This window comes from Zalophus californianus, chromosome 13 (assembly GCF_009762305.2).
Source record: "Zalophus californianus isolate mZalCal1 chromosome 13, mZalCal1.pri.v2, whole genome shotgun sequence".
NCBI lineage: Eukaryota > Metazoa > Chordata > Mammalia > Carnivora > Otariidae > Zalophus > Zalophus californianus.
Window position 1 is genome coordinate 50,067,817 of NC_045607.1, and position 13,412 is coordinate 50,081,228.

The 13,412-nt window shown below is 36.7% G+C and overlaps 1 protein-coding gene across 4 annotated transcripts in view; it reads right to left on the bottom strand.

Moving 5' to 3' along the window:
- DENND4C (DENN domain containing 4C) overlaps positions 1 to 13,412 on the bottom strand; it is a 135,611-nt gene that overhangs the window by 99,206 nt on the left and 22,993 nt on the right. For 3 of the 4 annotated variants that reach the window (XR_003523847.2, XM_027616650.2, XM_027616648.2), the window contains exon 2: positions 1,931 to 2,252. Coding sequence is in view for 3 of the 4 variants with exons in the window: in XM_027616650.2 (XP_027472451.2) it covers positions 1,931 to 2,235 (305 nt within the window). In the remaining variant the exon portion in view is untranslated. Of the gene's footprint in view, positions 1 to 1,930; positions 2,253 to 10,883; positions 10,986 to 13,412 lie in introns of those variants that run through there. The other variant, XM_027616649.2, reaches the window with a different exon arrangement.

Sequence of the window (13,412 nt, forward strand, 5' to 3'; positions counted from 1 at the left end):
TCAACATAAGAAAATCAATGTAGGGGCACCTGGGTGGCTCAGCTGGTTAAGCGGCTGCCTTCGGCTCAGGTCATGATCCTGGGGTCCTGGGATCGAGCCCCGCATCGGGCTCCCTGCTCAGCAGAGAGCCCGCTTCTCCCTCTCTGCCTGCCTCTTTGCTTACTTGTGCTCTCTCTCTATCTCTCTGTCAAATAAATAAAATAAAATCTTAAAAAAAAAAGAAAGAAAATCAATGTAATACATCACATTAATAGAAAGAAGGAAATACCTGCATGATCTCAATTAACAAAGAAAAGGCATTTGAAAAAAATCCAACACACTTTCATGATAAAATCTCTCATAAAATCAGAAATAGAAGGGACCTTTCTTAATATGATAAAAGGCATTTATGAAAAACCCACAGCTAACATCATATTCAATGGTGAAAGACTGAAAGCTTTCCACCTAAGATCAGGAATGAGCCAAGGATGCCTGTTTTCACTATCGCTATCCAACACTGTACGTTAAGTTCCAGTTGGAGCAATAAGACAAGGGAGCAAATACAACAAACTGCAAAGGAAGGAGTAAAACTAGCTCTATATGCAGATGACATGATCCTATATATTAAAAAAAAAACGCTGAATATCCAAAAGAAAGCTATCAGAGCTAACAAATTCAGCAAAGTTGCAGGGTGTAAGATTAACACATGAAATTAAAATTCAGCTGTGCTTGTATACAACAGCAATGAACCCAAAAAGGAAATTAAGAAAACATCCCATTTTTAATAGAATCCAAAAGAATAAAATATGTAGGAATAAAATGAATCAAGGAGGTGAAAGACTTGTACACTAAAAGCTATAAAACACTGCTGAAAGAAATTAAAGACCTAAATAAAAGGGAAAGATATTTCATATTCATAAGTTAGAAGACTTAATTGGTATAAAGATGGCCGTACTCCCTACTTTGATCTATAGATTAAATGCAATCCCCACCAAAATTCCAACTTTGTGTTTTGCATAAATGGACAAGCTGATCCCAAATACTTCCTAAGATGCTCTCAAATACCTATATGTTTTTACTGATGGTAATTATAATAAACAGAACAGCTTAATACATGACATGTATACCTATTAAAGTAATAATTATAGATATTCTAAAAGCATATCTCATCTACAAAAGAGGGTCAATGTAGACATTTTTGGAAAAAGGGCTTTTACAAAGAATGTACTTCTCTGGCTGTGGACTAGATACTAAATACCTTATAACAACTATACTCATTCTAAATTGTAAATACCTCCTCCCTCCTGGGACTAAAAACCACACAGCACATTTTTTTTTTTTTTAAACAGGAATGTTCCTTTGTTAAATGAGGTCAGGGCTTCACAAAACCTCATCACATAACCTAAGTAGCCCCTTAAAAATATAGTCTTTTATTATAGCTTCTTGTTCTTTTATTTTTAATTAATAAGTTTATCTGAAAAGTACAAGAGAAATGGAATCACATTTCAGGCTCTAATGCCTTCATTTCAATCTTCTGAAAGGAAATGATCTAATGATTCAAGTACAATGCAGAGAAATTCAGTAAGGGTGGATAGAGAGATGTAATATCTTACTACACTTGATCCTAAAGTAACAAATAATAATAGAATTATCGGGGCGCCTGGGTGGCTCACTCATTAAGCGTCTGCCTTCGGCTCAGGTCATGATACCAGGGTGCTGGGATCGAGCCCCCCATCGGGCTCCCTGCTCAGTGGAGAGCCTGCTTCTCCCTCTCCCACTCCCCCTGCTTGTGTTCCCTCTCTCACTGTGTTTCTGTCAAATAAATAAATAAAATCTTTAAAAATTAAAAATAATAATAATAGAACTATCAAGGATTCCAAATTTCTATTCCCATGCACTTTAAATAAATGCTATTTCCTTCACTATAGCAAAAGAAAGTAAGTCACCATACCCAATGTCGGTAAGGGGTGGTTTATCTCTTGCTCTCTTGTAACAGAGGAAAAGTTCTGGGCTTTTCAGACTTCCATAGTTCAAATTTGCTTGGAGAGCTGATGGAGTGGCTTCAACACAGGTGTAACCTTCAGGTACTGTTTCCCCAGCAGATTTGTTAATAACTGCAATGTCTGTAATTGGAGCTTTAGGCCCAGTTGACTTAGTATCTAAACGATTTATTTCTTGATCTAAAAGAGTAGATGTGTCAGTGAGACCTGCCACAACAAAGTAGTCAGTCACTCTCGGCCCTTTGTCTTCTATCATGGTTGCTATTTTATTTCCTAGAAGAGGAAAAAAAGAAAAAGACATCCATTAAATAAAACACTTTATCTGGACTAACTAAAATTAAAATACTCCTGGGTTAACAGTGATCAACTAAGTGCACTTCCCAGCTGGATTTATAATCAAATTGTTGTCCTTCCAGAGAAGCAGACTGTTTTGGTATTATCTTGTCGCTTTTACCTGCTAGAAAGTACCAGTTTACAGCATCAACTCATTTGTAAGGCAACTATGATCCTTTCATGTGCGAAGGCCCTGTTAAGAATAATCAAACTGGGGGTGCCTGGGTGGCTGAGTCGTTGGGCATCTTGCCTTCAGCTTGGGTCGTGACCCCGGGGTCCTGGGATCGAGCCCCGCATCGGACTCCCTGCTCAGCGGGAAGCCTGCTTTTCCCTCTCCCACTCCCCCTGCTTGTGTTCCCTCTTTCGCTGTGTCTCTCTCTATCAAATAGATAAATAAAATCTTAAAAAAAAAAAAGAATAATCAAACTGTCAGAGGTGGGCTATGGGCTATGGTGCTTCAGCAAAATGCACTGCATGAACAATATTCAGACCATTTAAAAAATCATTCTCCTTTAGGTTACAAAATTCCTAAAGCTAAGCTTCACAGTTAAACAAATGAATGGAGTTCATCATGAATTAAGTCAAGGTCTAAGACAAAATAAATAAATAAATAAATAAAGGTAATAGTAATAAATATAATCAAACCGGTCTCCTAATCCAGTTAGGAGTCTGTCCCTTCTGGTTAAGAAACTTTATGGAAACACCATGTAAAACTAAGTAAGTTTAGGATTCACGATGTATTTCCTATATAAATACCAGATAGAACATAAAATACTATAATCAAGGAAGACAAAATCATAGAAAACACATATTAAGAGACTTAGGTAATACATGGTAGAAACCCAGAGATTATGAACATTGAGTCAAGATTTCTATTATCTCTAAACTCGGCACCTCTAAAAATAAAATTAAGCTTCTGAGGTTTTAAATATTTCCGTGGATTTTATATGCTTTTTAAATTAAGTACAACTGACATACAATAAAATGTACATATTTAAAGTGTAAATTTTCATAAATATATACACCTGTGAAATCATTACCACAATCAAGATAGTAAACATATCCATCAAAACGCCAAATTTTCATATATCCCATCATATCCCTTCCTCCCCAGACAATGAGTAACCTGTTTAGTCACTATAGTTTTTAGAACTGATGTACATGGAATCATATAGTATGTATTCTTTTTTGCCTAGCTTTTCTCATAATTGAGATTCATTCATGCTGTTGTTTATTTCAGTAGTTTATTCCTTTTTATATTTTTTAAAATATTTTTTTAAGTAATCTCTATACCCAACTCACAACCCTGAGATGAAGAGTTGCATGCCCTCCCAACTGAGCCAGCCAGGTGTCCCTTATCCCTTTTTATTGCTAAGTAGTATTCCACTGCTGAGTATACCACAATATGTTTATCTATTTACCTTATTAACAGACATTTGGGTTATTCTTAGTTTGGAGTTATTACAAATAAAGCTGTCATAAATAACCATGTATAGGTCTTACGGACATAAGCTTTCATTTACCTTAGGTCAATTCTTAGACAAAAGGATTGGATCACCTGCTAGGTATATATAGTTCTAAAAAACTGCCAAAGAGTTTCCTAGAGTAAGTATACCATTTTATATTCCTACCCTCAGTATATGAGACTTCCAGTTGTTCCACATCCTCTCTGAAGCTCTATATGGTCAGTCTTCTAAATGCAGATACTCTAATATGCCTACAGTGATACTTAACTATCATTTTAATTTGCATCTTTTTTTTTTTTTTAAGTAGGCGCCACAACTAGCGTGAAGTCCAGCTCAGGGCTTGAACTCACAACCCTGAGATCAAGAGTCTGATGCTCAACTGACTGAGGCACCCAGGCACCTGTTAATTTGCATCTTTCTAATGACTAGTGATGTTAACCACATTTTCATGTGCTTATTTTCCACCCATGTATTTTCTTCAGTGAAGCTTCTGTTCAAATCTTTGGCCATTTTCGGGCGCCTGGGTGGCTCAGTCGGTTAAGCAACTGCCTTCGGCTCAGGTCATGATCCTGGAGTCCCGGGATCACATCCCGCATCGGTCTCCCTGCTCAGCGAGGAGCCTGCTTCTCCCTCTAACCCTCCCCCCTCTCATGTACTATCTCTCTCTCTCTCTCATTCTCACTCTCTCAAAATAAATAAATAAATCTTTAAAAAAAAAATCTTTGGCCATTTTCTACGTGGGCTGTTTGTTTACTCTTTCTTGAGTTGTTTTTTGTTTGTTTTTAAGATTTTATTTATTTATTTATTTATTTATTTATTTATTTATTTATTTTAGAGAGAGAGAAAAGGAGAGAGCTTGTGCACAAGTGGGGAGAAGGACAAGTCAACTCCCCGCTGAGCGCAGAGCCCCACATGGGGCTCAATCTCACAACCTTGAGATCACGATCTGAGTCGAACCAAGAGTCGGACATTCAACTGACTGACCCACCCAGGCACCCCCATTCTTGAGTTTTGAAAGTTCTATATATATTCTATAGAAAAATCATTAGGCATATGCTTAGCAAATATTTTCTCCCAATCTATGACTTGTCTTTTTACTCTAATAATACCTTTTGAAAAGCAGTTTTTATTTTTGATGAAGTCCAACTTACCAATCTGTCCTTTCATGGGTCATGCTTGTGGTATCATATTTAAGACATCACTGTCTAATCTAAGGTCACAAAGGTTTTCTCCAATGTTTTCCTCTAAAAATTTCATAATTTCAAGTTTTACATGTATGTCTATGATCCATTTTAAGTTAACTTTTGTATATAATGGAGGTATAAATAGAGATCCACTTTTTACATACAGATATTCAATTTTTCCAGCACCACTGGTTGAAAAAACTAACTTTTCTCCACTGTTTTGCCTTTGTATCTTTATTCAAAAACCAACTGCCCAACATGTTTATATTCATCTCTGGATTCTTTATTCCACTAATCTATATGTTTATATGTCAGTACCAAATGATTTTGATTATTGTAATTTATAATAAATCTTGAAATCAGGAAGTGTTAGTCTTCAACTCTGTCCTTTTTCAAAATTGTTTTGATTATTCTACTCCAGGTCCTCTGCATTTCCATAAGCATTTTAGAATCAGCTTGTCCATTTCTTACCACCAAAAAAAGCCTACTAGGATTTTAACTGGAATTGTGTTGAAACTATAGGTCAATTTAAGGAAGACTGTCAATACTGAGTCTTCAAACCCATGAACAAGGTTCATCTCTGCATTTATTTAGATTTGTAAAAATTTCTCTCATCCATGTTTGTAGTTTACAGCATATGTCCTTCACATCTTACCAGATTTTGCTTAAGTAATAGTTAATGCTATTGTAAATGACACTATTCCTTTTTAACTCAGTTTCCCATTATTCTTTGCTACTACATAGAAATACAATTGATTTTATATCTTGATCTCATACAGTGCCATCTTCATACAGTTGCTTACAAGTTGTAGAGTTTTGTAGGTACCATTAAATTTTCTACATAGATAATGTGTCTATGAATAAAGACAATTTTACTTCTTTCTTTCCAATACAGATGCCTTTTATTTCTTTTGCTTGTCTTACGGTACTGGGTAGAACATCCAGTACAGTGTTCAGAAGAAATACTGACCAAAGAAGATATACAAATGACCAATAAGCACATGAAAAGGTGCTCAGCATCATTAGTCATAGCAGCATTATTCACAATAATCAAATGGTAAAAACCCAAATATCCACCCAAAAAATGAATGGATAAATATAATGTGATATATCTATACAACAGAATATTATTCATTCATAAAAAGGAATTGAATTTTGATAAATGCTATAACATGGATGAACTCTGAAAACTTTATGCTAAGTGAAATGACCCCCAGAAAGACACAGAAGAACAAATATTATATGGCTCCTATATGAGGTACACTGAATGAATTCTTAGAGACATAAACTAGAGGTTGTCAGGGGCTGGGAGGGGGGAGAATGGAGAGTTACTGTTTAATGGGTACAGAGTTTATGTTGGAGATGATGGAAAAGTTTTGGGTATAGCAGTGGCAATGGTTATACAACAATGCCAATGTATTTAATGCCACTGAAGTGTATACTTACAAATGGTTAAAATGATAAATGTTATGTATATTTGCTACAATAAAAAGAGAGAATGTATCAATAAGCATCTCTCCATATTAACCGTTTAGGCTTCCGTTAAGTTACAGAGTAAACTCCCAGAATCAGCTTTCTGGATCAGAGTATATAAACCCATGTATAACTATTACTATATACTTCTTGCCTTTTGAAAAGAATATACCAATTTACCATGGCAACAGTAATGTATCTATGGTCCAACGGGTGTTACAACTGTATTTATGTTTATTGTGTTAGAGTAAAATTGGTATAGAGAGGTTTTAATACACATTTCTTAGAATTAAAAGGAAAAAAAAAAAAAAAGAGGCACCTGGCTGGCTCAGTCAATAGAGCATGTGACTCTTGATCTTGGGGTCGTAAGTCATGCTGGGTACAGACATTATTTAAATAAATTAATGAATTTTTTTTTTTTTAAAGAGAGATGTTGAGAGTACACATCTTCATTTTGTTCCTAATCTTACAGGGAAAGCATTCAGTCTTTTATCAGTAAATATGATGTTAATTATAGGTTTTTCATAAATATTTGCTCCTTATGAAGTTCCTTTCTAATCCTGAGACTTTTATCAGGAATATATGTTAGACTTTATCACACACTTTTTCTGCACCTGACATGAAACACATCTCTATCTTTGTTTAACATAGTGAATTACAATGATTAATTTTCAAGTTATTAATCAACATTGAATTCCTAAAATAAACCCCACCTGGTCAAGATATATTATCCCCTTTATATATTCTTGAATTCTATTTGTTAAAATTTTGCTTGGAATTTTATATGTGTTAATAGGGATACTGGTCTGTAGTTTTCTTTTCTCCTAACGTCTTTATCTGGTTTTGATACCAAGGTAATGACAGTCTCACAGAATGAGTTGGGAAGAATTTCCTCCTCTTCAAGTTTCTGGGGCAGTCTGTATAGAATTGGTATTATTTCTTCCTTAAATGTTTGATAGAATTGGGGCGCCTGGGTGGCTCAGTTGGTTAAGCGACTGCCTTCGGCTCAGGTCATGATCCCGGAGTCCCAGGATCGAGTCCCGCATCGGGCTCCCTGCTCAGCAGGGAGTCTGCTTCTCCCTCTGACCCTCTTCCCTCTCGTGCTCTCTCTCTCTCATTCTCTCTCTCTCAAATAAATAAATAAAATCTTTAAAAAAAAATGTTTGATAGAATTCACCTGTGAAATCATTTGGGTCTGGAGTTTTCTTGGTAGGTAGGTTTTTATAACTATAAATTCAATTCCTTTAACACATACAGGCTATTAGGTTACCTACTTCCTCTTGAATAAACTTTCATTGTTTGTGCCCTAGTCCATTCAGGCTGCTATACCAGAATACCATAGACTGGGTGGCTTATAAACAACAGAAATTTGTTTCTCACAGTTCTTGAGATTGGGAAGTCCAAGATCAAGGCACTGGCATATTCACTGCCGAGTGAGGGCTGGCTTCCTAGTTCCTAGAAGGCTGTCTTTCCACTGTAACTTCACATGATGGAAAGGAGGGAGGGAATCTCTCTAGAATCTCTTTTTAAAAAAAGGCACTAATACCCCTCAGGAGGGTTTTACCCTCAGGACTGAAATACCTCCTAAGGCCCCACCTCCAAATACCATCAGCCTGGGCATTAGGTTTCAACATCAGAAGAGGGGGAGGGGACAGTCAGTCTACAGAAGTGTCTTTCAAGAAATTTGTCCATTTTCACCTAAATTGTCATATTTATTGGCACAAAGTTGTTCATAATATTTCCTTATTATACTTTTAATATCTGTAGAATATGTAGTGATGGGGCGCCTGGGTGGCTCAGTTGGTTAAGCGACTGCCTTCGGTTCAGGTCATGATCCTGGAGTCCTGGGATGGAGTCCCACATCGGGCTCCCTGCTCGGCGGGAAGCCTGCTTCTTCCTCTCCCTCTGTCCCTCCCCTGCTTGTGTTCCCTCTCTCACTGTGTTTGTCTCTGTCAAATAAATAAATAAAATCTTTAAAAAAAAAAGATTTTATTTATTTGAGAGAAAGAGAGAGAGAACGTGAGCTGTGGGTGGGGGTGAAGAGCAGGAGAGAGAGAAGCAGACTCCCCACTGAGCAGAGAGCCTGATGGGGACTTGATCCCAGGACCCCGAAGGCAGATGCTTAACCAACTGAGCCACCAAGGCGCCCTGAAATTTATCAACTTTACTGATCTTCTCTAAGACAGCTTTTGGTTTCATTAATTTTTTTCTATTGCTTTTGTTTTATATTTCACTGATTTCTATTTTGATCTTGATTATTTCCTTCCCTCTGTTTATGCAAAATTTAATTCGCTCTTCTCCTTCTAGTTTCTTAAGGTGGAAGCTGAAGTCACTGATTTGAGACCTTTCTTCTCTATTTTAAGTATTTAGTGTTATAAATTCCCCAAGTAATGTTTTAGCGGCATCCAAAAATTTGTGTATGTTTTCTTTTTATTCAGTTCAAAACATTTTTTAATATCCCTTTCTTAAAGTATTTGACCAATGGACTATTCAAAAGTATGTTTTTCAGTTTCCAAATTTTGTAGTTGGGAATTTTCCAAGAATCTTTGGTTATTAATTTCTAATTTAATTACACTGTGGTCAGAGAATATACTATATATGACTCTAATTCTTTTACATTTACTGAGCCTACTTTTATGGCTAAGAATATGACCTATCTTGATAAATACACCATGTGTACTTTAGCACTTCAGCATATATATTCTGTTGTTGGACAGAGGCCTCTACAAGGGTCAATCAAGTAGGTTAATAGTGTTGTTCAAGTCTATCCTTGCTGATTTTCTGTCTACTTGTTCTACTATTAAGAGAACAATATTAAAATCTCTGACTATAATTGCAGATTTGTCTATTTCTCCTTTCAATTCTTATCAGTTTTTGTTTCATGTATTTTGAAGCTCCATTATTAAGGACATAAACATTTAGAATTGCTACGTCCTTTCGATTAACTGACCCCTTTATCATTATGAAATGGCCATCTCTATCTCCAATAAAAATTATTCTGTATTAACAAAAGCTTTTGAAAAATATTAAAATATTTATAAAAACTAACAGATATAGAGTCTAATAATTAAATTTCATTTTGCAACTACTGCTAAGATAATCTTTCAGAATCAATTTCATTTCACCCTACTGTTTAGAATGGCATACACTTTAATGAATAAATGCTGTTAATATCAACAAAATGTCAATAACTTCAATCTATAAAGCTAAATGTAGTTTACACAATTCTCTCATTGTAACAAAAAAGATTTAAGGCTTCAAAAATATCTGTGTGTTCCTTGGTGTTCCAAACCACGCAGAATGAATGGTGAATGTTATTTAAACCATAAAGAGAGTGCAGTTTTATCAAAATTATTTGCTACATTTAAGCAATTTAAAATAGGGCCTTGGTGAATCCATTTAGAAAGCATTATCAACATGAGCTACACTGGCTGGGTCATGAAATTACAAAACGAAAAAGTCATTTCAGACAAAATCAGTTCCTTTTTCAGAACACAAAGCAGTGTAATTCTCTACTGTTGCACCTGCCACCAAAAGTTTTATAAAGAAGGAGGGTTGTAAAGAAAGGCTGCAAACACAAATACCTCAAGGGGTCAAGTAGGATATGAGAGTCGAGGGAACTAGAGAACACAGGCAGCCACTAGTCAGACCCATCCAATTGTTGCCAAATGGACTTGGCAAAACCAGAATTTCTTTTTTGCCTTCTTAAAAGAAGCCAGAGGGCGCCTGGGTGGCTCAGTCGTTAAGCGTCTGCCTTCGGCTCAGGTCATGATCCCAGGGTCCTGGGATCAAGTCCCACATCGGGCTCCCTGCTCAGCAGGAAGCCTGCTTCTCCCTCTCCCACTCCCCCTGCTTGTGTTCCTGCTCTCGCTGTCTCTCTCTGTCCAATAAATAAATAAAATCTTAAAAAAAAAAAAAAAGCCAGAAATCAGGATTTTTATGTCTCCAAGTTTTAAAATATTGGCAACTAATTCAGAATTCTTGTAAACACTACTAAGTTCAAACAAAACACATTAAGCAGGGTATATTCAAATTAAAAGTCCAGAAAAGAACAATTTCTAAATTCCATTAAAATTCTTTTTTTTGAGGGGCGCCTGGGCGGCTCAGATGGTTAAGCATCTGCCTTCGGCTCAGGTCATGATCTCAGAGTCCAGAGATCGAGCCCCACATCGGGCTCCCAGGTCGGCGGGGAGTCTGCTTCTCCCTCTCCCTCTGCCTCTGCTCCTGCTTGTGCTTTCTCTCTCTCACTCTCTCTCTCTCAGATGAATAAAATCTTGAAAAAAAGTTTTTGATGTGGTTAAATACATAACTTCACCATTATAAATATGAGCCAATAAACCTAACTATATACCAAATTGACAATATAATCACATAAGAGGGAATGAAAAAAGAACTAATACAAGTAATTTAAACAATTTAACATAAAGAACTGAAAACGAAATCCTGACCTTAGACACAAGGGTATGGTTTATAGTGGTATGGCTCAAACATTCTTCTGTACGTACTCCATACTCTATTCCAACAATTGTTGGAAGCCAGAATTCTTACTGTGAGAAAAGAGAGAGATAAATATAGGATGGGAGAGGGCAAGTAAGAATGTATGTACTGAAATAGAATTAGAGGCATCAGTATGAACTCATGATTTTAAAATACATATGTACTAAATGTAATGTGGTACCCTGAATTGAAATATAGAACAGAAAAAGCACATTAACATAAAAACTGGTGAGATTAAAATAAAATCTGGATTTTAGTTAAAAGCAATATAACAATGTTGTCTTAGTTTTGACAAATGTACTATGGTAATGTATATGTTAACCATAGAGAAATACAGGAATCCTGTATTATCTTTTCAACTTTTCAGTAAATCTAAAATAATTCAAAACTAAAAATTTTTAGGGGCACCTATGTGGCTCAGTCGGTTGAGCATCTGCCTTCAGCTCGTGTCATGATCTCAGGGTCCTGGGATCAAGCCCCACATCAGGCTCCCTGATCACTGGTGAGTCTGCTTCTCCCTCTCCCTCTGTGATCCCTCTTGCTCTCACTCTCTCAAAAAATAAATAAAACTTAAAAAATAAAAAATTTTAAATATGTGTGTCAACATTATTTATACTAGATCAAAAAAAAAAATGGAAACAGCCCAAATGTCCACCAACAGATGAGGGGATAAATAAAATGTAGTACATCCATACAATGGACTATCTTCAGCAATAAACAGGAATTAAGTACTGATACATGCTAAACATGGATAAACCCTGAAAACATTACACTAAGTGGAAGAAGTCAGTCACAACATACCACATATAGTATGGTTCCATTTATACAAAATGTCCTAAATAGGCAATCTATAAAAAGAGAAAGTCAACTGGTAGCTGCCTAGATTGGGGGGGATGGAGGAAATGGGGAATGACTCTAATGGGCATGAGGTTTCTTTTAGGGGTGATAAAATTGTGGTGGGCACCTGGGTGGCTCAGTCATTAAGCATCTGCCTTTGGCTCAGGTTGGGATCGAACCCCACATCGGGCTCTCCGCTCAGTGGGAAGCCTGCTTCTCCCTCTCCCACTCCCCTCTGCTTGTGTTCCCTCTCTCACTGTGTCTCTCTCTGTCAAATAAATAAATAAAATCTTAAAAAAAAGAAAAAGAAAAATTGATTGTGGTAATGGTTGAGCAATCTGTGACTACACTAAAAACCAATGAATTGTATACTTTAAAACGTGAATTGTGTGGTATGTGAATTATTTATCAATAAAGCTGTTAAAAGTGTGTGTATATGTCTCCTCCTAGCTACTGAAAAGGAAACCCAAAAACAATGCCACCCCACCAGAAACAAACATACTCAGCACCTAAATCTTTGTTTCTTAAAACCATTCCTCACCAAACAATACTAGACCTCCTTGGAGAAATGACCAATTCCAAGGTAGGGCAAGAAAAGCACAAGATAGGGGAGCCTGAGTGGCTCAGTCAGTTAAGTGTCAAACTCTTAATCTCAGCCCAGGTCTTGATATCATGGTTTTGATATCAGGGCTTTAAGTTCAAGGCCCATGTTGGGCTCCATGCTAAGTGTGGAGCCTACTTAAAAAAAAAAAAAGCTCAAGATATACCTAGAATATCTCACTTAAGAAGAAAAAAAAAACAAGAAACAAAAACACTACTCAAAGACTAATGGGATCCTATCAAAAGGACACGGATCTAGCTTGAAGAGTCTCCCACTGGCCAGACTGGGAATAATTTTTTAGCATCAAAATGAATGACAATAATGGATTATATAACACACTGACCTTTTTAAGCCTTGAGTCTACAATGATACTATAAAATAAATGAACGAAGGTGGGCGCCTGGGTGGCTCAGTCGTTAAGCGTCTGCCTTCAGCTCAGGTCATGATCCCAGGGTCCTGGGATCGAGTCCCACATCGGGCTCCCTGCTCAGCGGGAAGCCTGCTTCTCCCTCTCCCACTCCCCCTGCTTGTGTTCCCTCTCTCACTGTGTCTCTGTCTGTCAAATAAATAAATAAAATCTTTAAAAAAAAACTAAAAATAAATGAATGAAGGTGAGGGAAATAAGTTTCTTCACAATAGAATGCCAACTAATAAACATAGAAGGAATGATCAAAAACCATTTTAGAATCAACACAATATTCAGTTTCAAGCAAGAATTACCAATGGATGCTAAAATCTCTGGGCAGAAGGCTGTTGAATACAGGATATTTATACAATCTCAAGGCCATTTCCCAGACATACTAATAATTACAAAAGAATAAAATGTATCAGGGCGCCTGGGTGGCTCAGCTGGTTAAGCATTCGATTCTTGATTTCGGCTCAGATGATGATGTCAGAGTTGTGGGATCAGCCCACGTCAGAGTTGGCTTACGATTCTATCTCAGCTCTTCCCCTCCCTCTCTAAAAAAAAAAGGGGGGGGAGAAAATGCATCACCAGAGAAAGCTGGTGGCCACCACTTTAACCAAATAATCAAAATTAACA